This window comes from Epinephelus lanceolatus, chromosome 8 (genome assembly GCF_041903045.1).
Source record: "Epinephelus lanceolatus isolate andai-2023 chromosome 8, ASM4190304v1, whole genome shotgun sequence".
Classification (NCBI taxonomy): Eukaryota; Metazoa; Chordata; class Actinopteri; order Perciformes; family Serranidae; genus Epinephelus; species Epinephelus lanceolatus.
In genome coordinates this window covers 40,406,767-40,433,130 of record NC_135741.1, presented here as the reverse complement: position 1 = coordinate 40,433,130, position 26,364 = coordinate 40,406,767, and the positions used below count along the sequence as shown (strand labels likewise).

General features: G+C 40.8%; 1 protein-coding gene across 8 annotated transcripts; it reads right to left on the bottom strand.

Annotated features, from left to right (window-relative positions):
* Positions 1–8,081: 8,081 nt before the first annotated feature.
* On the bottom strand, positions 8,082–25,895 carry rbbp8l (retinoblastoma binding protein 8-like). Of its 8 annotated transcripts, none has more exons than XM_078170288.1 (14): positions 25,762–25,895; positions 22,889–22,971; positions 22,221–22,263; positions 19,778–19,873; positions 17,569–17,681; positions 15,940–16,015; positions 15,478–15,662; positions 15,325–15,368; positions 13,593–13,654; positions 11,001–11,727; positions 10,811–10,910; positions 10,658–10,719; positions 10,353–10,497; positions 8,082–8,700 (listed from the first exon to the last, which is right to left on the bottom strand). In XM_078170288.1, the coding sequence occupies exons 1-14, from the start codon at positions 25,764–25,766 to the stop codon at positions 8,639–8,641; spliced, it is 1,803 nt and encodes a 600-aa protein (XP_078026414.1). In that variant the 5' UTR covers positions 25,767–25,895; the 3' UTR covers positions 8,082–8,638. The 8 variants fall into 8 exon arrangements, with proteins under 8 accessions (XP_078026414.1, XP_078026415.1, XP_078026418.1 ...); XM_078170289.1 differs by having other exon boundaries at positions 10,658–10,716; XM_078170292.1 differs by having other exon boundaries at positions 10,658–10,713.
* Positions 25,896–26,364: the final 469 nt, after the last annotated feature.

The window sequence follows — 26,364 nt, the reverse complement described above, 5'->3', positions numbered from 1 at the left end:
ATAATCCTTAATCAACAGTCAGGATTAGAAACCGAGTTCTCTCTGAAACTGCAGTGATGGAGAGAGGGGAGGGAGGGAGGGCCATGAGAAGATAAAGATGAGAATGAAATGAATGAGATCAGAAAAAACAGAGAGAGGTAGGAGTTTAAAAATTGGTAAAGGATAATAGAAGATAAAACAAATCTCAGCATGAGGGATAAAGAGTAAGAATTGGTGTTTAGCAGCTGCTCACAGCTGCAGATGACCTGACGTTGCCTGTGTGGGTGAAGGCACAATGAGCCCTCTGACATGCAGGCCTCACATATTCAAACTTTATGGGAAATGAGTTCCTCATTTACCAGGTTGAAGATCCACAGATAGTTTAATTATTACACAAGAAATTACTGTACGTGTGGCTGATGGACTACATACAAATCCATTGACAGCTGTGTTTTATCCAACCCAATAGCCGGAATTTGGGGGCAAATTCCACCCTGGAAAGGCAGTCATATCTGTAAAAAAAACAACTGCATTTCATGGCAATATCCCAGCAGGAAAAGCAACAATGTCTCGGTGAAAACAGCATTTCATGCCACTATCCTGGCAAGAAACGCAGCCACATCTCAATAAAAAGGAGCACTTTTTTGCATCTATCCCAGCAGGAAACACAACAATGTCAACTGCTTTTTGTGGCACTATCTCAGCAGGAATTGCAGGTTAAAACACACTTTCCTCTCTGAAAAACAGCAACAGGTCGCTACAAAACATCCATGTTTGGTGCCTAAAAAGCTGATGGAAACACAGCCATAACTTGATTAAAACACACTGTTTTTGTAGTTTGTTGGTCTCAAGTGGTCTGCAGCTTGGCAGGTGTCTCGCCTAGGACAAAGTCAGCTCAAATATTATGTCACTTTAGAAACACTGATATAATATGTATGTACTGTATTTGTGGTTTGCATAAATTTTCAATGCTAATATTTTCCTCTGGCGACTGGGTTGGTTTTTTCCCCTACGTGATTTGCACATATTCTCCGACCTGCTCAGTCTGTCACGCTTTATGAAAACAACAACAGACAAGACTTGAGAGACAACTGATCAAACACTGGTTAGACCAGGTCTCTCTGGATGGAGCACTGCTCACTCCTGTCTGACACTCAGTGTTATATTCCACTCTTTAAACGCAGTTCAAGCGTGACTTTTTCCCCCTCATTACCTGCATCCTGGTACTGTTTTATATAATTGTAAATCATTACCTAGGGCTTTGGTCTTGTTATAGTTCCTTCTTGTATGAGTGATTTTTCATGTGTTTAAAAAAAACAACACAAAAGTAAAAACCTCGTGACTAAGTGATCACTGTTTACATTAAAGCTCCAGTAGGCAACATTGTTTTGGTATAATTGAGTAAAAATGTTATAATATCCTCTAAGCATAATGTAAATCAAGTGGTCTGAGACAAACAATAGGTTTCTGCACCTCACCATGGCTCTGTGTTCATCCTCTAAAGAATCAGTATTGTGCCGATGTGCATCAACCAATCAAAGGTCAGCTCAGACCACTGTGTTCCTATTGGCTGTTCTACTGCATATGCACGTTCCCGTGCCACTGGCAGAAGGGGAGAGCAAGCGGCAATGGCGAACAGTGCACCAGGTAAAATAGCTATTCCAGCATTGGCTACAACTGCCTACACGGCTAAACAACCCAAAAAAAGGAAGACAGAACTCGGTTCCCCAGAGCCCCGGAGGGAGGGGAAGGGTGAGGTGGGGCCGGGCCCGGCCGGAGGGCGCGAGGGTCGGCTGTGGGAGCATAGCCAAGGGCTCTCCGCTGAGAGGGAGAGGCAAGCCTCGGGAGTATGTGCGGGGCCGTGAGGGAGGGATGGGGCGGGCTGCTGTGCGGTGAGGGAGAGCGAGGCTCGGGAGTATGTGCAGGGCCGCGAGGGAGGGATGAGGAGGGCTGCTGTGCAGTGAGGGAGAGCCGAGGCTCCCAGAGAGGGAGAAATAGAACCAAATAGGATAAAATATTCACGTGCTCATCTGGTAGGAGGGGCTCAGGGCAGAGACGAACGAAACCTAACTCAGATGAGACTCAAAAATCAACCATTTTCAGGCATTTTCAGCTTTAAGTCAAGATTTTACCGAAATTTTCCCATTTCTGTTTTCTTTATCCAATCCTATGGAAAATACGTTAGCTGCCAGCGGAGGGGTGGGCTCATGTAACTTAGACTTGAGTCAGACTCAGGTCAGAAATTTGATGACTTAAGACTTGACTTGGTCAAAACAGACTTAACTTACATTTGCTACTTAACTTGGAATGACTTGATATCTTCCCCAAACCCAAAGTTAAAAAGGACTGAAAGTCTTTAGGTATGTGTGCAGCTCTGTGAGGTGGTACTTACAAGCACACCAGTGCTTTTTGCTAAATGCTAACATCAGCTTGTTAATATGCTCACAACGACGTTATCAATTGCTGATTTTTAGTATGATGTGGCATTTGCAAGTAGAGAGCAAGTGTCACACACTCTGGCTCCATATGCGCTTCTCTTTTACTCAGATGAAGTTTCAGCCCTCAGGCCTTCTTTTAGATCAGCAATCTTGTTGAAGGCCTGAGGCCTAATGGCCAAATGTCATCTGAATAAAAGAGAAACGCATATGCTGCCAGGGTGTGTGACTCTTGTTTTTCACTCTCAAGTGCCCTGCCAGTGATTAGCACCTCACTACAACCAAAGATGCACATTACTTTTCTGTATTAAGTATTATGTTTACCATCTTCAACATCATATTTCGGCATGTTTAGCATTTTGACCTGATGGTGCAAGATGGGTGCCATGCTATTGATCTGACAGCTCATTCTGAAGCTCCGTTAGTCTGAAAAAGATCCCAGACATCCCAAAATCCAATTCCTCCAACAACTTGTTATCCCAAAAAACAAAAGGCCATTGCTCCAAAGTCCAGTTTCTCCAAAAATACATACCCACCACAACCGGTTTAAGTGTCCCAGTGGTGTTTGAGCTAGTGTTAGAGCTGCCAATCCCAGGTGTTTTTACCAACCCACTGCAACATTTCCCAGCTTCGTTTAAGCCACTGAACCTGGGTGTTTTTCACTGACCTGTCCCTGCTTTTACAGTGACTTTTGTACCACCAAACATGGGTGATTGATGCCAGAACATGTTCTTTTCCTAACCAGAACCAGTGTGTATTTTCGGAGAGACAGGACTTTGGGACAATTTGCGATTGCTTCTGGAATAACAGGCTGTTGGAGAAACAGGCTTTCAGTCCAATGGGACATTTTTTGGACACACAGGGCTTCAGAATTTTGGGCGATGGGAACAATGGGCAGTCCCCACTAGATGAAAAATTACTAGATTCATCATGAGGGGAACATCAATGTCTCTTAAAAGTTTCATGGCAATGCAACCAGTAGTTGCTGAGATACTGTATTTCAGTCTGGACCAAAGTAGTGGATTAGCTTACTAACAAACTGACATTGCTCCTCCTAGTAAAAAGACTTACAGCTCCACTTTGACTTTAACGCCAGTGACTTGCAAATTAGCTTTTTTCCACCCATCACTTCCTGCGAGTGTATATGATCACCCAACCAAATTTAATCAGAACAAGCACAGCAAATCTACGACATCCTGAATAGGGTTGATGATGTACTCTGTTATTGTTAGATTGAAGCTTTACCTAAAAAATCCGCCCTAGTGTAATGTGATCTGTTCATAGAATATTTTTTACAGGATGCTGACCACTGAGCTGATTTCCTGTAACAGTAAAGTTGCATCACACCACACCACTATATGAAGAACCTTTGAAGGTTGTCGCTGGTTTCTACATCGCTGATTATAACACCGCAACTGCTTTGCATAATGTCCTAAAAAAGTCACACAATGTTACTTCTATTTCCCAGAACACTTATGATTATTCACAAGGGTTAGTCACCATACGGTGTCTGTACAAGAGGTCTGGTAAGTGTGTTATGGTATGAAGTATAAGAGCTGAACATTTAAGAACAGAAATTTATTTCAGCATTTTAAGTAGTGCATTCAGATAACAGTTTCTAGGAGTATACATTGTTTCATTCTAAAACCACAATATCTTTTAAGACCACACAATAACATAGCATTTAACTTGATGGATTAACATTACTGTAACAGACAAAGCACAATAGTAAACTTACAGCAGCACAGTGAAATCACACTTTAATTAACAGAGAGAGGTGAATGGCAGGAAATGACAGAGAGAGCTATTTTGTCCACTGACCTTTCACCAAGTATGATACTTAATGGACTCTAATGGCATTAGAGAGACATAATAGACACAGTAGAAATCAATATAACAGCATTAGGACTGCACAGGTTTTCACACACAGGATAATAAAAAGTGCACACTTTTGAAAAAAATAATCTCATATTAAGGGTAAGTATTGGCTCATGCAGCCTATTGATTACCATCTCCACTTTGAAAATGTTTTATATATTTACACAAAATAGACACACTGACTTTGCAGGGCGTATCACAAAAGTATAGGTTGGCTCCGTCACTGCGCTTTTATCTCCTCCATCCACCCGCCTAACCACAGGCTGTAACAGCTGTAAACGGAAAGTTAATACTTACAAAATGTGTGAATTCTGAAAAAATGAAAAAGAGGAAGAGGAACATGTTTCTGTGTTCTTTCTTTTTCTGTGTTCTTTTTTTGTTGGTCACTTAAAATAGGTTGAGATGAAGAGAGGTAGAGTGATAAAATATCCCGGCAGTGACAGAAGTGCCAGCAAAGTAAAATAATTATAAACATCTTACATTAAATCATAATAGTGTGTGATGAATGTTGGAGAAGAGAATGGAAGTTTTAGGTTTGCCTTGGTTGGCAGTAAGACCCAAAAAAAAAAAAAAAAAAAAAAAATTGTATGCGATTTTGATTTAAAACGGTATAGTGCATTTTAATTAGAAATGTATGATTAAAGGTTAAAAGTTAGTTTATTACCTTGACATTTTTCAGTATTTCAGAAAAGGGGATGGATAGTGCTGTTAACTGTGGAGGGATGACACTAGTGGTGATAATGGTAGTACTAGGAATGGCTGTGGCTAGGGAGGTAGAGCTGTCGTCTAATTATTGATGGTTCGATCCGTGGCCCCTGCAGCCTACATATCTAACTGTCCTTGGGCAAGATACTGAGCCCCCAAATTGTGAAACTGTGTGTTCAATTTTGACCTGATGACCTTTCATGGTAGCCTCAGCCACCAGTGTGTAAATGTGTGTTTGAATTTGTGAATGGGGCTGGTGTTGAACAGCGCTTTGAGTGGTTGCCAGGACTGTAAAAACTCCATGTAAATTCAGTTCATTCTACTGCAATAGTTGTGGTGATCAATTGACAAATCAACAGCTTAGAGGAGACTGAACAGAAGTAATTTAAATCTTACCATTTATTTCTCAACTTTCTACAGGAAGACTTTCAATTACTGCACTCGTCTTCAGTTGGTCATATTCTGGGTGGCTGTTTGAGTTGTGCCTTTTGACAGTGAGCTGGTAAGTGTAAGAAAATGTGTGACTTTCCAAGGCGGTGTTGTCTCAGTTATCCACCAAACTGCTATAAGCTGCTAAAAAGAATGCTAATGTGCAAAATACTTAAAATTAAAATTGTGGTGCAAGAGGCAGCTGAGCTGACTGCGAGTGGTGGAGATAAACATAACAAGACCACCTTTTCACACCTAACTTGGCGAATTAAGGGTTTATTTGGACCAAACCAGAGTTGGTGATTGTTGGAACAGTGGGCTGACTAACTAAAGGGCTAACAAGACTAATCAAGACTGTTTTGTTGAGTTTTATTTTGTTTCTGTTGAGTTTGAATGACGAGTGTTTTACCGTGACTAAACGAAGCAGTTAAGCCTAGCATAGTTCGGTGAAAGAGAAAAACTTGAATTCAAAAAGTGTGCGACCGTATTTCACTGTTTAAAAGAGAAAATAGATAAAGATAAAAAAATATTTTTTGCATTTGACATTCTTTTGTGTATTTATTATGCTGGAAAATTTGAGAGAGCTTGTAATGTAGCAAATTTGCCGGTTGCGGGGGTGGGCCATAGCGCCGCACACAAATACACACTACTGTTTGACTGTTGTGATTCACTTTTGTCTGTCTGATCAGCATCATCTACAGCCACAGCAAGCAGCCAGCCACTTAGTTTAAACGCTTCCTGCTCAACAACAAACAGCAGATAGAAAAAATTAGCCTCTTGCTAACTCCAGGGGTATTTTTCTCAAGAGCTGCTGGAGACTCCAAATGAACACTAATGTTGCTCTGTGTCTGTTGGATGTGTAGATAGGCATCTGTTTGCTTTTGCCACCCATGTTAACTTTGACAGCTATTTTGGATTATGTCTTTAAGCTTGAGATGAAAATACTGATTAGTTTTAGTCACATTTTAGTCAATTCTATCCTCATTACTTTTAGTTGATGACATTTTAGTCAACTTTAAGTCATTATGTTTTCTATATGTTTTTTTGTTTCTTTAAACTGATCCAGTTAAGGCTAATTCATGTATCAGAAATTAGAATCAAGGTGACAGGTTGTATAAAAATTTAATTTGGACAATGTTTTTCTTCAACTACAAATAATTTCTACACACTTACAAAAAGGTTGGACTGACTAGAGTTCAACAGATGTGAAGTCCGGCAGCTGGTAGCTGCTTGCTCCACTGCCATTCAGCTCCTAACAAGCGGAGCTAACTGCTAACAGCCACCACTGTAAATAACAAACTCAACAAATCCATTCAGCAGCTCCACCATCCACAGTCTGACACACACATCTGATTATTTATTAATTAATTAATTATAGCTCACAGCTTGCACCAATGGCTGATGCTTCTGTAGTGGGAGTATATTTGCTGGCTAGCGAAACATCCTGCCGCTGACTATTTACTGGAGTTTACCAGCCTGTCAGTCATGTGGTGAAGGTAATTGCAAGCGTGGCCGTTCTCGGCTTTCAATGTCTGATAGTCCACCACTAACATTTCTGTCAAGTCTTGTCTCGTCAATAAAAGTGAAACATAGATTTCATCTTAGTTTTTATTATCAAGATCTATTTTTAGCTCGCCACTGTCTCGTCTTTGTCATAAAAAATTTTCGCCAACAAAATTAACACTGTTTCCCACAGCAACTTTATAAGGTGATAATACATCATTGTTCCTTTTACACCTTGATTATGCTGCCCCAAGAGGCCAAAACCAAGGTTTAGGGCTATTTTAAAAAAGTTTTACAAATTCCTGGGGAATCCACCCCTTATATAAAAGACTGCCTTGAAGCCAGGATAAAGCACTGTATTGATGAAAACTTCATATCTATTGTGTTCTATTACGGTGGCTGAGCTGTCTCAAATGTACTGCATCAAAAATGCTTTGCAAAGTTCAAAAATGCAAGCAAATGTACAGAAAACCCAAATGCAATAGCCACAACAGAAGTGAGTGTCAACGTATATTGATAATGAAACAGGCTGCCTATTTTTGCCAGTGGACAATTACTGCATTAATATTATTCTATTAATTGTAGCTTATTAGGAAGCTAGCTATGCAATAGCCTACAGTTAGCAGGATGTTACTTAACTAACTTTAGTCAGTCAGATGAATGTAACCTAAGCGGTACCCCAAAGCTGTATGAAGACAGCAAGAGTAAAGCTGCTATATGACAACACTAAGTCGCTCAACACTTCACACTAAATCACTCAACACTCAAGTGTCTCTTGACAGAAATCAGTCATGTGTTGTTTTCAAATAATGCTTTAGCAAAAGATTTTGAATTTCTAAGACAGAAACAACATCACTCATTTGTGACAGTCACATAGCGGTCATCATAGTTAGTTAGCAAACAACGTTTCACTAAGACTACCTCTCAAACAGACATTAACTTTCCTCTTCCACATGTATGGGCATTTTTGCTTGTGTTTTTCAAATTCTTAAAGTATTTTGCACATGCAGTTCATTCGAAATGCCATAGCCACCATATTAAACAGATGTGACATGAGTCACTGTAAAACAAGGCGAAAACACATCCAAAGATTTTACAACAATGTGCATAAAATGATAAAGCAGAGCCGCAAGTTTTCATGTCAGCTGAAAACTTGCGGCTCTGCTTTATCATTTTATGCACATTGTGGAAATTATTATGGGAAATAATTTACAGGTTGAATGTTGACTTCCCAAGTAGTTTCCGGAAACAAACAAACAAACAAACAAACAAATAAAAAAAACATCATTTAGATTGTATGGCCTGTAATTGATGACTCTTATCAGTTTGATTTTCAGCCACAGCAGGAAGCTGTTCCAGCCGAAAGGGTCTTAAAAACCCACTCTACCTGCCCAGCACCAACAGAGCCAAATATTTCCCTGAGGAGAAGGTGCAGAGCAAAGAGAAAGAGCTAAAAGGAGAGTGAATATTGGACTTCCATTCATCAGGTGACCAGAAACAAACAATTCCAAATGAATGCAAATTAATGAAAGTTGCTCCATGTCTGCTGGTTTAAATACTCCAGTGTTTGCCAATTCATTATCAACTTCATAAGGTACATGTAGGCTAAGTGTTGTATTTACAGGTTGATGTACTGCTCCCAGGTGGCCATAACTATCAGTTGATGCATGTTTGAGTGAGATCACCAAGTCAATGTGATGTCATGCTCTTTAGCAAGGGCTCTTCTCCTCAGCTCTCACTGTGATCTTGAGCTTCCTCTCCTGCTGGACATCTGTGAGGGAAAAAAAGAAGATTGTTCCAAACAGTGAGGGAGAAGAAGCAGCCAGCAAAAGTGAAATTTTTATGATGGCTACTTTTGTACAGGTTCAAATAGACTTAAAAGGAAGAAAGTAGATGGGCAATAATTAAGACCACATCAATTGAGCAGAAGTCAGAGTTGAAATGGAATAATTTTACCCTTCAAAGTTCATCTCACATACAGGATTTTGGCCGAGCAGTGCTCAGATGGTTTAAACCATCTAAAAGAATAGTTTCAAATTTGGGGAAATGCGCCTTTCTTTGCTTTCTTGACCATTGTTAGATGACAAGATCAATACCAATTTATTTACATTAAGTATAAATGCTGTATTTATGTCAAGGGCTAAGGTTTCATGTCAACACTGGGGTGACATATTAAGTAGGGGGGTTCTGGGGGTCCTTCATTCTGTTTTGTTTTTTTTTGCACCAATTTATGGTGAAACTGTCTTTATGTAAAGGAGAATGACAATGACAATACAAAATATGAAATTATGATGAAATATAATGCAGTAAGCTTCTCAGGCATTCTGTGTTACTGTTATTTAGTACGTTTATTACTTTCATTCTTTGTCACTTTTCCAGCACACATGTTGACATGATTTACTCTTTTGTCATCTTTTGAGTCTTTTGGTTGGGGAAGTAATGACCCACTGATTCAAATAAATTTATTTATAAACCCCTGGATATGTGTTGCAGCAAGATTTCTGCTAACGTTCAAAACTTTTTGCACATTCAAAACCTGTCCCACACCATGTTCTCTGAGAGGTCAAGAATAGAGTTGTAATATTTTTAGAGAAAGTTGTAATATGACAAGAATACATTTGTAATCCAAGCCATTGTATTTCCTTGAGTCCTATAGTCTACTGTAAATTATGTTATTTCTTTGCTGATGATTCCTTAACTTTCTATTTTGACATAGTTTTCACCTAGCCTATATACTATGACTTTTGGTTTTGAAGTCCTACCCCAAAGTTTTCAGTGGCACCATCTGCACCCCTATGAAACATTTCAGGGGGCGCCAATGGAGATGGGACTCATATTCGCAAATAAGATCTGTTAACTGATTGTGTACCATTGACTAGACACTGACAGACAGGTGATTACATTTATTTTTTTTAAAATCAAAATTATCATTATAGACAATTCACTACTCTGTTGTGGGATGTGTCTCTACCATCCCAACTAAATCCTACGTCTTTGGTTCATGTTCTTTGGGTTGGATGGTAGAGATGTGACTTGTGAGCGTTTACATCATTACGATGGTTGTATGATCACAGAGTTGGTTGTGTGGATTCAAATACTGTGCATTCACAATAAAACACCTGATCAATTAAATCTGAGTTTAATTACACTGAAGGACAGAATTTGGCTGATGTGTGGCTTCTATGCATGGTTCTGAGGCACCTCTGTGGAAGATATTTGAAGGCTGTTGAACTATCCCTTAAATATCGTAAGTGTGTCCACAGAACCAGAAATTAAATGAATATGGACCACAAGTGCGTAAAACTTTGATTGATGAAGCTTTAAAAATGTGATTGGACTTGAAATCCACACCCAAGAGGGAAAAAAAGAAAGGAAGAAGTAAATAAAGACACACAAGGACTTGAAAAGTGAACTTATGCCTACTGTCTGTTTCTGAGTCTCTGTCAGTTTCCGTCTCCACTGATGCCCGCTTCCTCTTGTGGCCCTGGTTGCTTTCTTGTCCTGACGCACTGTCCTCATCGTCCTGGTCATCTGAGCTGCCTCCTTGCTCAACTGCTGGTGATGTCGACTGTGATGAGGCAGATGAAGCACAAAGGTTCACAAAAGAAAGACACCTTTATTTCAAGTAAAATCAAACTAGAAACAATATTTTCATGTGGACATTTTGATTCTAAATAAAAAAAAGAAAGTCTCGACTGTGTCTGCTTTGTTGGCTTAATAGACCTTACTTTGGCATTTGATGATAAAGATTCTTGCATAGCCGGATTCAGAGTCTCCAGCACCACTACTGCTACAGAAACATGACACCATGTATTATTCATCTATGCACAGTAAATATATGGATGAACACACAGAGACCCTTTTGAATCTAAGCGCTTCACCTGGACGTAATGATATGGTGAGGACAGGCACTTTCTTCCCATTGCTTTGGTCCGTCTTTTCATTCACCTTCTCTTCCTGCTCCTGCTCATTCATTACCTGCTGTAATAAGACCATCATACCCTGAGTCTTGTTTGTCCCCTCTTTACCATCACCCCAATGTCTTTAAATCTTACTGCTAAGTAAAAGTACCTTGTGGTTAAGGTCACTGGTAGACTCTTCCTCTTGTTTGACCGGTGGGGTAGAAGACGGAGGGGCAACAGGAGAGGGTGATGATACTGGTCCGTATGCCGATAGATTTGTCTTCTCATCCTTGTCAGTGCTCCTCTGTGCATTCTCTCCATGTTGTAATGCTAGGGGTGAATCATTTCTTGGCGTTTGGCTGGATTTGGATTTTCCTCGATCCGATAGGTCCAGAGGCCCCTCATACACCTCTTTAAGCCCTTCTCCTGAGACCCTCTCAGTCTTGGGTGGTGGGATTTCCTTTTTCTCCTGAGGCTTCATTTGACTCTCCACCTGCTCTGACAGATTTCGCAACCTAAACACCACTGTTGGCTCCTTGGCAGGGGGCTGAGGGGTGCTCTGCTTGTGCCAGGGAGAACCAAAAACCTGCCTTCTGGAGCTGGCATGTTGGCTAGATGGGATTAGGTTGGGAAAGCGCAGCAGGTTTGGTTTGGGAGAAGGTTGCACTACCAGGCCTGTCCCTGAAGCAGCCGCAGTCACCCAGTCGGGGGACTCAGATAAGGGCCAGGGAAGAGTAACATGGCTCGTGACTGGTTGAGGACGGCAAGGGACAGGAGCATGGAGCACATGTCTGCTGGGGTTCACTTCTCCACTGGTTGAGGAAGAGGAGTTCCTGAGAAGGAGATTTTGAGGAGGGATGGAGGATCGCTGGTCCAGTCCTTCAATGCTCTGAGCTCTAAGTTATGAGAAACAAATCAGGCAGATAGGGAGAGGTTAAAATATCCATGCAGGTTACTGGGCCATGTGTTGGCAGTTATGCATTACTTAGTAACAGTTAGACTCACAAGTCAGTCTTTAGACGCTTTGCTTAACTAAAGACTGATGACTCAGAGTTTAAAAAAACTCCCTACGTTGCAGAACCAATAGTAAATCTGCAGGGCGGTCCTTTGGTGGCTCGCTGAACTCTTGTGCTTGTAAACATAGTCCGACTAGAAACACGTGTAGCGGTACAAAATGGCTCAGCCGTGCTCGCAGAAAACGCTGTCAAAGTTAGTGGATGTTTGTCGCGTTTGCGTCGACACATTCTTGCCAACTGAAAGAAACAAACATAATCTTTTACAAGGCCATGACTCATCCATCCGGCCGGACTACAGAGGGAATCGCCTTGTTGTTTACAAATACTTCCGGGTAGAAAACCAGCAGAGCTTTTAGCTATATATATAGCCTATGTATCACATTTTTCACATCACTGTATCATCATTTAGACTAATCCGATGTTTGTAAAGTCTATAAACGCTATGATTGAACAAACATTACTATTTCTGTGTGCACGTTTAGCTGGGCTAACTGTTAGCTGTTAGCCCTGTTAGCCGTTAGCAGTGTCTGTAATAGGTAATAACTCATTAAACGGTCCGTGAAAAAAAAATCTTTTCCAGCGGATATCTTAGTTACAACATGATTGAGCTAGCAAAGCAGTTTTGTGTTGCTATGTGTGGTATTTATTCAGCTTTGGGAAATCACGATGTCTAGAAAGCATCAGTGGCTGCAGTTGACAGGGACAGCTAACAGCAGCAGCAAAGCTAACATCAGGACGTCATCTGTTAAAAGCCTCCCATTGTCGGATACGACATGAAACTACTCCAGTTAGCTCAATAATGTTGTAACTAAGACATCCGCTGGTAAAAATATTTTCTTCACGGATGAGCACATGTTTGATAAAACGGAGTTAAATCTCTCGGCATCCATTTTCAAGCTCTCTGTGTGTTTGTTTCCTTGCGAACGAGAAAAGGGGGAAGGCGTGTCCTTTTCAAAAATGCAAGAGGCGTTGCTTTGTTGCCGGCCGTTTTCGCCGGTGTGTTAAACACACTTTAGAAAGGAGTGTCCCCAGACTATCAGAAGGCGGAGATCTCTGATTGTCTGGTGGCGAGACTAAGTAACAGTAATACAATTACTTTTTTTCTGTAACAAGTAATTTAAGGGAATACTTCCTAATGTTAGTTTTAGAGGTAGTGAGCAACAACCCAAGTTGTCAAATACTATGGCTTTGCCACATGGACGTCAGCATCAGACAAGGATGCACAGAGGCATCCTTCACTACTGTATGATACACACAGAGTGGCGGCAGTTTATTACGCTGCCGCCAACTACCAGAATATAAAGAGCGAGATATTCCGTATTGGGTGGGTGGGAGAGGTGGTTGATGGGTCAAACAATCTTCAGATTTTTACCCAGGAGCATTTTGTTTCCCATGTGAATTCTATTTTTTTTTCTACACCTAACCACATGCTTTTTGTTGCCTAAACCTAACCTAGGACTTTTGTTGCCTTAACCTAAGGAGGTAAACCTAAAAAGTAAAAAAAAAGAAAAAGAAAAAGAAAAAAAGAATGTATGCATCTAACAAGCAGAAACTGTACATTTCCTGTGAAAATCAAAGTGCCTTTTATAAAGGCACAGTGCACGTAACAAGCGTAAATTGACACATCCTCCCTGAATGTCCAAAACAGATGCAGGAGGGTACCTGGCATGTCATATTTAGATGTGTAGGTCTGCCGACAAAGTGACGGTGTTTGACAAAATAGAATGAGAATATGTTGGTCTCACCTCCTCTCTCCAGCACGAGTTACACTATGTTCTGTCTTCCAGGCCAGAGGCTTGTATGACTCCTGTGAAAGTGAAGAAGAGCAGAAAAGCAAACAAAATGTTCACACTATCCATTATCACATACATTAAATTATTAGTTTGACAATCTGAAAATAAACAGATGCTCTCTTTCTGAATGAGAAGATTGATACCACTCTTATCTGTGTACGCTAAATGTGAAGCTAAAGCCGGGAGACAGATAGTTTAGTTAATCATAAAGACCTGAAAGAGGAAACAAAGCTAGCCTGGTTCTCTCTGAATGAACTTTTATTGTCTTTACACTTCTTGAGAACTGAATGAAAATTAGATATTACTTGTTCACTGGTGAGTTTTAGAAGTGCCAGTAAGTCGATGGTTGTTGTAGAGAGACAGGCTAGCTGTTTCCCAGGTTCTTTATGGTAAGCTAAGCTAACTCTCTCTACTGGCTTCAGCTTTATATCTAATAAAATGGTACTTTCCGGTACTTTTGTCTTAAAATCAGTAGGTTTTTTAATATGTTTTTGGTTAACACAAGCTTCAGAGACTTTCATGTTTTGTTTTGCAAAATAACATACGTCAGTAAATACCCCACTCGTGAATTCTGAAGCTTTCATATGTCTTACAAAAGGTGATTGCTAAAGCTGTGGCTAAATGAGACTACAGGACTTTACAGCCTCGTTGTGGTAGGAATGTTAGTTCATACTACAATGCTGTAGTTCGTTTATAGCCTAATGTTATCTTTTTACTTATGGCAATTTCATTTAGGCTTTAAAAAATATGAAAGAGGTGTGTAAAAATGTGTAAGTATCATAATCATCTGTTTGCCACAGAGCTGATTTTCTGCAATAATCCAAAATCCAATTGAAAAATGATCCCATAGTCTATTTAAAAAGGGAACCTGGGCGATGCCAACTTCTGCATCAGCCTACAGAAACATGTAATCCCTGGAGATCTCTATTTCAGGAAAACTATGTATGGTAGTTAATCATTTTTTGACCCTATGGCCTATGATGTTTGCCGATTTAAAGAATAATTTTGCAAGTCAAGAATGTTTCGGTTTGTTCTGAAATTGTTGAAGCATAAGACTGTGAAAATATATAATTAGGGAGACTACACAAGTTGCGTTACTGATGTCATAGCTTTTTCTTTTGCTGAAGCATGTGTTTCATACCAGTATTCTCACAAGATCAGCAGGTCTTGGTCATTTTTTTGCGTCATTGCTGATAAAAGGTCAAGAGATGCTGGACACATATCAGTTAAGATAATGTTACATTTGTGCTATGAATATAGCTATGTTACTGAGCTGGCTAGTTTGCTGGTGTTGGTGAGGTATATTGTGCGAGGCGAGAGATGTAGTTCACACAAAACTGAATGGTACTACAACAAACCTATGACAAATTTCTTGACTTGCAAGATTATCTTTAAAATTAACAAACAAATTCATGGCACAAAATCAAACAGGATCTACAAAACAATTTACTCTTGCCATTGGCTACTGTACATACATTATTTTTTAAAAACAGGGTCCTGTGGGGTACACTGCAGGGGAAGGGACTTTGCCCTTTCTATTAGAGTGGTGTTGATGGTATTATCTAATTCTCAGAGACAAAGCAAATATTAGTCTTTTCCAGAATGATCAATTTCTTTGTTGTGCTGCAGGAAAAAAAAAATTTAGTGGTTATGCTTCTGAGAGTGAGCTGATTTAGAAACTTACAAAGTGGCTCCGGTTCATCACTCTCAGTTGTCTGTGTTCAGTGTCTGTTTGATCAGAAACACAAACATGAACTTATGTAAAAAACGAGAGCATAATAATCAACACACAAACAAGCAAAAACGTTTCCTCCTCCTGACTTGACTTCATCCTCACCTTCGGGTCTTGGCTCTGCCTCAGTTTTTACTGCAACATTGCCATCTGCTGGATGGTTAGTGGCCCTGCTGGTTGTTGAAGTGATGAGGGCCACAGGTCCAGAAGGGGGTGAAAGGTCAGGGGAACTGTTCGCTTTGACCTCTGTGGTGCTGCTGCTATTGGAGGAGAGGTCACTGTGACCTCTGCCACACACACACACACACACACACATGAGAAATTTCTTTCAGGCAGATCGGTCATACATGCAAAATGCTTTGATATATGTAATATCAAACTATTTGCCATACAAACAAAAATTAAATAGTGGTCACATGTTTGCTGCACTGGCTATAACTGTTGAGAAATACTAAATGTAACAACAGAAATGACAATGAAAATTGAGAATAACTTATTTGAAGCCTCTCCTAGATCAACTGAAGAGGCCTCATCTTAAAACTTTATAATCAAACACCATATACTCACTCAATTGCTGCTCTTAAATTTCTGAGCTCTTCTCTAAGTTTCTTGTTTTCCTTTTTCAGGTTGTTCATCTCTCCAGCTACAACACAGACCACAAGTCATGATCAGAACACTGAACACCAAAGTTATAAGGGACTCTATCTGAAATTCAGAATGTATGAGTTTTCTGCACACGTCTCTCAACATGTACCCTTTTTTGACAGTCACGGGCTGGCTTGACTTGGCTTGGTTTGGTTTGGTTTGGGCCATCAGCCCAGGATGGCAGGGATTTGCATTTCCGATACAACAAGGCCATCTTCTTAAAGGTATGTCTTTAACTGATGATGGCTTGTCTTGAGTGATGACATTTAAAAGCAGTGGGCTGATCCACAGTTAAAGCCCCCTGTTATTTTTGATGCTTTTTGAGCTGTGTGCAGAGGTGTTGTAAGAGCCTGTTGTCTGCAGCTCTTCATCTACTTCACTGTGGCTGTCTCTGCTTTTACTCTTCATCCCTGCAGTATTATTAGACCTGTCTTTATTGAAGAAAAGCTGCCAACAATGTTAACTCAGTAATAAACACATTTCTTTGCCTATGGATCCTTCACAATAAATGCCCCCTCTTATTTTGTAGTGTAAAAACTTTTATTGTGAAACAACAAAATAAGGAAATGTCGAGTTATCGAGCAGCAACCTCACACAGCATCTAATACGGCTGGTAGTGAACATAAAACAGTAAAATAAAGCAGATATATATACAGTAAAATCTGGATGCAGGAGAGAAACTAAACTTAAAAACGCCCTCCTCCCTGGTCTCCTGCAGACAGATAGGTGAGTTGATCCTTGCAACACACATGGCTTGTTTGAGGGGGATAGGTGGGGGTCATTGGGGGTTGGCTGGGGTTGGTGAAACTTCACTGCTACCCACTATAGGGTGGGCTGCCAGGCTTTTGGACCTACTCCAGAAAAGGTCCATCTCTGGTGCAGCTCGGCGTGGCACGGCGCATCTAAACTGTTAATGGAAACGCAGTTCAGTACGGCATGGCTTGACTCAGTGGAGCTAAAAGTGCCCAGTGATGCCCATGCCCATGGAGCTGGCGGCTAGCAGCTAGTGGTGCTAACTCCATAAACAATGGTAAAATTGTGACAGTGCTGCCAGAGCAAACAGTGTTAACCAGGGGGTGACTGGAGGATGGGTGCTACACTTGCGGGACGAGGACATCCCAATATCAGCAGCAACTACTGTATGAGCGTTGTGCAGAGTGGATGATGAGCGATAAGCTAGCCAGTTGGATACACACGTGTACTAACATGAATGTGTGGCTACAAACAAACCACAGAGAAGCTTCATATTACAACACACATAGAGAGGTATCTTCTCTGCTCAGGACGCCATTCATCTACTATATCTTTACATAGTAAATTGTGGTTTGCTGCTATATTATTTCTCTGAACCTTTAATATTTTTACTGGAAAGGAATGGCATGGATGGGAGGTTGGATGAAAACTGTATCAAATGCCAGAAGGTGAAGCAAAAGATAGGAAATGAAGGAAACAATTTTTTTTTTAGTTGTGATACAGGACTGAATGGTGACACAAGAGACAAGTGATGGATGACAAATGGATGTAAGGTTGGACCAGACATGAACAGAATACCTAGTAGAGAGATGTGCTGGAGGCTCTGCATCTGCGAGGCTTCAAATTCCTGTTGTCTTCTCTTGGATACTTCCTGAGTTACTGTACATCTGTCACACAGCCCCGCTCTCAGCCTACACAAGCAGCAGAAAAACACAACGTCAGAAACATATCTGACTGATTTGAAAACACTCTATACTACTCACAATCCTAATGTTCCTCATCCTAAATTAAACACACACATTTAATGACACATTAAGGTGTGACTATGTAACTTTTGGAAGAAGAGAAAACACATTCTTTTTAAATTTACAAACATTAAATTGCTTAAAGGAGCAATGTGTAATACCTGCCTTCATGTTCTAAACCAACAGGGGGCAGCATTTCACCCAAAGGCCAACTACTAACTAACAGCAGGGCAAGAATAGGCAAAAGTTGCCCAAGCTACTTAAACTCTGACAGCTGGTCAAAATAACATGCTTTTTTTAAAATAATCTTTAAGTGTGGCAGTTCCAGCAAGACTAGTAGCAAGAAAGCAGCCACATCAAAAATAAATATCATCGCCATTTGGAATGTTTTTCGGTACAACTTGTGTTGTCATTAGTTGCACTGTCTGTGCTGCGTGTGTCTTTTGGCTTTTTGACAGATTTGGGATGTTGGACTATGTATTATCTGGCTCTGGATATATTTTGGCTTTGACCAACGCCTGGATAGAGACGTCAGTGAAGATCACAGACTTGAATGAGCGACGAATGATAAGCCTGCAAGCTATCTTAGCCTAACTAGCTTAGCTTAACTGTGTACCAGCCTGAGGGGACTGACCTCACCTCATTACTATTGTATATTTCAGACCTTGGATTGCCTGATTGTCCGATTGTCCAAAATAGAAGAGAATGTCAAGTGACATAAAAAGATTGCTCAACTATGTTGGGAGGGATCACAGGTATCTCAAAACAAGGAAAACTATACTGGACTTGACTTGGTCTTCTCATGTTGGACTGAGGGTAGGCTGGATGCTACAGTGACTTGCTATCGCCTCTCAAAGGTACAAGTGGCATTACAAGTCAGGACAAGCTGGCTGGTTAGCAAGCTGATTTCAGTGGATATCTCTGCAACACAATGGACTCTTTTGGGGCCAGCGTCACAATGATGTCATTTTGTTACCTGAAGGCAAAACATGACTCGCTGCCACAGGGCTGTAGGCTACATAGGAGTGTTAAAATGTCGTCTTGTTGTCTTATTGGGTGCCAGAATAGAAGGAGTCGTGGCTCAGAGCTTAAATTTTATCGCATACCAGCCACCACAGCCCGTCAACAAATTGAAGACAACTATGGTTAAATGCAATAAGAGGAAAGGACTGGGCAGAGGCGATCACCAAAAATGCTCGCATGTGCAGCGCACACATCATATCAGGTTAGGGGAAAAGTATTTACTGTTGTTGGGATGAATACCAGCTGGGTTATCATGTCCACCTATCAGACACTGGGGAGGTATTAAGAGGAATATTGATTTTCTCCGTAACCCTTACTCCAAGAGTGCGGTGCTCTGGATAACCAAATGGTATATTCCAACAGTGCTCTGAAAGCATGAAAAAGGTCCAGTTTGTGCCGAATGCACCACTCGCATCATCTTCCTCCATTGGCTAAAACAAGCCAACAGAACTTGCTAACTAGTGCTAACTAATTATTGTGGAGAAGTGTTCTTTCTCCATCTGTGCCCAGCCCATCAACGTCATACTGTTTACCAACAGTAAAAGGGTCTAAACGTAGAGGTCTTTAACATAGTGTCAAAATTGTTACTTCTTCACATTCCCATGTTAGTTTGATTTTTGTTTAGAATGTTAACACTCTAGCCATATTTTACACAGTGCACCTTTAATTGACTGACTTTAAGCCACAGCCCTACGGGGTCCGATATGACCAGCAGTTTGTGGTGGCTAACGTTAGCTAACTTTAAAAAGATGTTGCTGTGTTGCTGACATTACTGTGTTGGCAGATTCGTCTACTTGTGCTACTGTTCCACTATGTTTTAGTGTTCATGATCCAATTTTAAGTTTATTTGCAGTAACACATTTCAAAGTTCAATACACTCAGGGATTTTGCATTTATTTGGTCTAGTATTATCACTAGTTTATGGTAATATAAACTGTATGTATACACACTCATATGCTCACACAAACAAACATGTTGTAATCCAAATACAGAACAAAAGCTTAATATAACCTCAGTACCTGTTTTCCAGTGTCTTGATGTTCTCGGTGAGTAGTCGCTGCTGTTCTTTCATCTGCTGGTTTTTGGTGAACAGTTCCTCCATTCGCTTTGTATCACTGTGTACATGCACACACACACACACACACACACACACACACACACACACACACACAAACACACAAAAATTACTGTCAAAATGTAATGCCAATCACATAACATGTCTGTCTCTCTACAATCAGTGAGATACAGAATAATATGTCTCCTCTGGAACATTCATTAAAGAACAGACAGGCAGGCAATACTTCCAAAGGCTGCTTCACATATATTCTATTTCCTTTTAGTTTTATGGTTGTTGCTGCATTTCCATATCAGCTTTCAATATTTCCCTCCTTTTTTCCAGTGGCAGGTAATCAGATCATTTATATATGTAAAAGTATCAAGAGCACAGTATAAAATTGTAACTACATTCAAAAGGAAATGATGGACAATATAGCCAACATCAAGTAGGTCATTATTACCAGAAACGTTCTGCTCTAGTTTGTGGTTCGGGTACGGGTCATTGATGAATACGTATGTTTGCCAGAGGGTGGAACAGTTTGGTACTCATAATGGCCGGGTTGGTGCGAGCTTTAAAAAAACTCTGACCCTCAAACCACTAGTTTGTATGTTGAGTATTGTAAACAAAAAAACTGGCAAAAAACAAACTGCCGCTTTGTGTGATGCCACAACACTTTACAATTATGTTTATCACACATGTTGACGGCGCATTATATTGCATCTCATTATGTAACTGTGCGCTATCATATTATTTGTAGATCCCTTTACACAACACTACACAGTAAGCAATGTGAGAATAAACTGTGCGAGTAAATAATCATGAGGGGAGTGGCATTATATGTCACAGAACGACAGAAGATCCTTTATGATGGTGGAGGGAAAACAATTTCCGGGTCACAGGAAGCATAAATTAGCGTAATGAAGAAGACCCTGTGTCTGCTGTGGAAACCTTCAGGTTTCTTTGATCCACCATCTCCCAGGACCTTAAGTGGATCCCTCCCACCGACACCACCAGGTAAAAGGCCCAGCAGAGGACAAACTTCCTGCACCAGCTCAGTATTTTTCCCAGCACTTTTTGCACTCTTTTTGGAACAGCGGTTTGGCGCAGTGCCTGCAGTGATGTGGGTGCTGTGCCAGACCATGGTGGTGAAGAGAGAGCTGAGCCAGAAGGCAAAGCTTTCGATTTACTGGTCTATCTATGTCCCAGCCTTCACCTATAGTAATGAGCTCTGGGTAATGACTGGAAGAATAAGGTTGTGGATACAAGCTGCTGAAATGAGTTTCCCCTGAAGGGTGGCTGGGCTCAGCCTTAGAGATAAGGTAAGGAGCTTGGACATATGGAGGGAGCTTGGAGTAAAGCTGCTGCTCCTTTGTGTCATCAGGGGTCAGTTGAGGTGGTGTGGATGCCTCCTGTGCGCCTCCCATTAGAGGTGTTCCGGGCATGTCCAACTGGTAGGAGGCCCCAGGGCAGACCTTGAACACGTCTGGCCTGGGATCACCTCGGGACCCCCTAGGAGGAGGTAGAAAGTGTTGGTGGGGAGAGGGGTGTCTGGAATACTTTGCTCAGCCTAGTGCCCCAGCGACTCAGCTTCAGATAAGCAGTTGAAAATGGATGGGTGGATGGATGCATGACACAACTTAGAAATTACCTACTTGACCCACAATTTGTACACATAGACAAGGACTGTTCATCTTATTAAGTAAATTAATCAGGTTGAGTCAGAGTAAAGGTCTCCTGTGTTCGATTTAGTGGCATCTAGCCATCTAACCTGAAACTTACACTGTGTGCAAGTGTGTAGAACTATGGTGGCTGATAAGAAAATGTGACTGGTCCTGTCTAGAGCTACTGTAGACATAACGTGGTGGACTTAGTGGAAGAGGACCTGCTCTGTATGTAGATATAAACGGCTTATTCTTAGGTATCAAAAACACAACAATTCTTATTTCCAGGTGATTATACACCTATGAAAAAATAGGTATGGATATTACATAAAATTTCTGTCAATAGATGCCCCTCAATCCTGCACACTGGATTCCGCTTCCTTCTACAGTATTTGAAATGGACTCAAAGACTTTCTTGTTTTAACTCCCAGTTGTATCTAGAATCTAAATTAACACCGTTCCTTTGACAGTAGTTTGTTCACTAGTTCCAAGGAGAAACGTAACAAAGATTTTGTGACTCAGTAACAGACTGAATGACTTGTTGCAACATGAGCTCCCTTCCAAGCTAAACATGACATGGACGAACACAGGGCCAGGTGCAGTGCCAGCATGACAGTCTGCGTGGTCCACAAAGACAAAAGCTCCCACAGTGGCTGAACTTGTGTATAGCTAAACTTGATTATCTTGTCAGCGTTGTCTAAACATGATCATGTAGAGACCTCAGTGAGGGGGAGAGTCACTCACCAGCCCTTCTTGTTGGACAGCTCTTGAATTTTTACCTGCCACCCTGGAAAAACAAAATACATCTGGTTATAATTTGTGCAAATGATATGAGATATCTCTTCTACTACAGCAGCATCACAACTTTTCTCTTTTTTTCACCCTTGTTGCCAATGGCTGCTTTTGTTGTGATTTCCAGTCGTGACAATGTCGCAACAGCTGTTTCATGACTGCATCTTGCATGGTTGTGGCATTATTGACAAAATCTATCCACAGACAGAAAGACAGACATACACCTGGTAAAATAACCAAAATGACTTATTTGGTAGTTCCTGTTTCAATAGGTGGTACCAGGACCACATTTTGCCATAATGACATACGCACAGACTCACAAAGTGAACACCAGTGTTCATGTCTGTCTTTCTGTCTGTGGATAGATTTTGTCAATAATGCCACAACCATGCAAGATGCAGTCATGAAACCTTATAGGTGTGTTGTTGAGATTAAAATGAAGGCCGAGTTCAAAAATGGGCATGGTCTGAGCAAGAGGGCCGAAAGTAGGGGGTAGGATGTAGGGAAGGGGCTACTGGTCCCCCCACTTTACACCCCTGGTGCACATTTGTTTTAAACAGCATGCACTGTATCGTGGTTGGAGTGATTCTATCGCAAGATGGTCTCCAGTTTCCACTTACCCTCCACCTCTCGCTCGTGGACCTCCCTCAGTTTGAGGAGTAGGCTGTTGAAGCACTCCATTGGGGATCTCCTTTGACCTTGACTGTACAACAAAAGAGACATACAAAATGTTTTCCATACTTTTAATGAATTTAATGGAATTATATTGCATGCTTTTAAACTGAAATTCCTTTTGGATGTACGAGACTAAATATTATGACCCTTCACACACCCTAAATCCACCAGTTTAATGAAGTATTAACACTTCAAACTGCTAATAGAGTGAAAACATTGTAAATCAGGTACAGTTATCAAGGGCTCAGGCGTTGTAGCCTGAGGACTGTGTTGTGTTAAGGACGTACAGCCCTGCACACTTTGCTGGTGCTGCACTTTCATGAGCCATTCCTGTTACACAAATGTGGGAGAAAATTTGGTTGTTATATTGAGGGTGATTGAAACTAGTTAGACTGGTCCTGTAAGGTCTGGGACTTAACATTGCAGTTTGTGTTTCAAGTACATGAAACACAGCTTTTACAGTTTGTGCTTGTGTATATGTGTACATGTGCACCACATGGTGACAGTGTAACACTTTTCACAAAGATTATTACATAATAAGATAATTTGTTGATTGAAAGTCTCAATGCAAACAGGTGACCTTTTTTGCCTGCAAACTGAAATCCTTACTGAAATCCACTACTCAGTTGTGTTCACTCAGTCATTCACTCATTAATTCAACAAATGAACATGATCACATATTAGCCCAAATACATGTATTGTATACTATTTAGCATGTTGATCAGTGTGGATCAGGCTCTCTCGACATGTCAGGATACGTCAGGAAAGTGGCTGTTTGGATCACCTCAGCAGAGCAAGAAAAGACCTGTCTGCCTTTATGTGCCCGCTCTGCTGTCTCTAGATCATTACTCACATGCACACACACACAAAACACACACTAGTAACTTAAGTGTTTTCCTGACTTTTCCTCTACCGTCAACAGAAAGTCAGAGTTTTTACTGATAAAATGAGACACACATTTGAACAGATATTCATGGTTTCAAGATAATGAATCTCGTGCCAACATTAAATTGCCATTTAAGGTCTTGAGTAAAATGTCTTAAGAACTATTGTATGGATTGCCATGGAATATAGTACAGATATTCATGGTCCCCAGATGATGAATCCTAGTAACTTAAGATTTCCCTGACCTTTCCTCCAGCATCACCAGAAAGTCAAAGTTTTTACTTATGAAGTGAAGTATATAAATATCTACAAGATGAACTTGCACAAACCTAACACACATTCATGATTCCCAGAGGATGAATCCCACTAACTCTGGTGCTTACAAACAATTAGCATTTACGGTTTTGAGTGAAATGTTTGGACAACTAATTTAGTTTGATGTGGTACACATATTCATGCTCCCTACAAGATGGCCTGCATTCATGGTCCCCAGAGGATGAATCCTAATGACTAAGTGATTTCTTAACGTTTTCTGTAATGTCACCAGAAAGTCAAAATTTTAACCTAGGAGGTGAAGTATATCAACATCTATGAGAAAGATTTGCACAAACCTTTGTACAGACTTTCATGGTTCCCAGAAGATGAATCCTACTACCTCTAGTGCCAACATGAAATAGGCATTTATGGTTTATGGTATCCTAACATTTCATTTAGCACCATAATCAGGTCAAAATATAATTTGTCTAGCACACTGACTTATCACCAAATACCTTTAAAATGAATGACATTCCCATCAACATCAGCTGTACTTTGTGTTCAGTAGCATGCTGCTACTATTAGCATGCTAATACAGTAAACTAAGAGGATGAACATGGTAAACATGCGTACCTGCACATGCACATACACATACATATGCACACCAGCATTACCACATTATGAGGTAAAAAGCAGTCCTGGATGCTACACACCCACAGAGGTACAGACTGTGTAGATAACCTGGCTGTATAATCTCACGGCTGCAGCTTAATGTAAGCCTTTCTCAAACACCTCCCATCCACTGGGAGGTTTGTTGTTTGATCGAAACCAAGCTTGAATTGTGAGAGAAAGTTTTGTTGTTCAGACTTCATTCACTGCTCTCACACAATATCAGCTGATGCTCTTCAAACCAAAAAATGATGCAGTCAGGGTCTAAAAACATGTCATTGAAGGCTATTGTCTGAGCTGCTTTGCTTTCAAAACACCCGTTGCTTCTCATTGTCAGCTCATGTGATTAATAATGTGACTGGAATGACTGCCAGTGGAGAGCGACGCTGAGTGAACTTGTCACTCATTTATTTTAGCTGACAACCACAGAAAAATGTGTACTGAGAGAATATAGCTTTTATGCAAATAACGATAAATGAGGAACGACAGTCTGTTACACTTGTGTATGAGCTCCACCCTACACACACACACACACACACACACGCGCGTGCGCACACTCTCTCTCTCTCTCTCTCTCTCTCTCACACACACACACACACGCACGCACGCTTATAATGACATATCTTGCCTCTAATGCCCACACTATGAACCCTGACCATATGTAAAATTGCACATTGTGTTTTCTTAATTAATTCTTTATCTTATTATTGACAAGGAGCTTTATTTTCATTTATTTAGACATCATTCTATTTATATTTGAATATATTTTAAAACCACATGGTATGAAGAAACTGTGGTAAACTGACCTTAAGATACCAACACCAACCCACACACATACACTCTATAGTGACCACGAAAGGCCTGATAAGGCCATGATCATTTCCTGTATGTCTGCTCAGTTCATGCCCTGACTCCCAGCTGCACATACCTGTACCTACTCTACCCACCTGTTAGCCAATCTATTCTGGCCCTCGGGCAACAGCTCAGAACTTAATCAAAGGTAACTCACCTCATACAGCAGAGGACTCCTTCAGTTGTTCCCTCGTTCAGACTTCAGAGATGGACGGAGTGATACAGAGGCAGAAGGAGAGAATGCATGATAATGAAGAGAAAGAGAGGAGAATAAGGCTAGGGAGAACGCCCCACACCCTCCCCTCTCTCATCTCTCCACCCCAGAAAACCGGTCGGAGCTGTCGTCCCCTTAAGGAACACAAACAGTGACGCCTGGGCAAGTTCTCCCTTGATATTCCTGTTCTGCTGAAATCCCACATAACCGGCTAAACCGGCCCCATAAAGCCCTGTGGGGATAGAGGGACAAAACCGATTGGGAAACACAAACACTGAATGTAGAAGCCTGCAATGGCACATTTAAATCACAAGTTAGGGAGACATGGTGATAAAAATGATGATTATTTAATTCATATTTATAAATAAACTGAAAACAATGGCATGATGCATGACCCTCAGAGTGTGGAAATGTAATAAACAGTACAAAGGACCTACTGTATCCCAAACTTTAACATCCCCACTAAAGAAATGTACGGATGCTCGACCCAGAGGTTGTGATCAAACACCTGGAGTGTAATAATCATTATAGACTTTTGCTTTAATT

What these genes read in the sequence shown, in the direction of transcription:
- rbbp8l (XM_078170288.1), bottom strand. An exon ending in CACCATATCATTACGTCCAG is followed by an intron (nt 10,720 to 10,810) that starts GTGAAGCGCTTA and finishes ATGTTTCTGTAG; the next exon opens with CAGTAGTGGTGCTGGAGACT. An exon ending in CAGAGACTCAGAAACAGACA is followed by an intron (nt 8,701 to 10,352) that starts GTAGGCATAAGT and finishes TTTCCCTCACAG; the next exon opens with ATGTCCAGCAGGAGAGGAAG.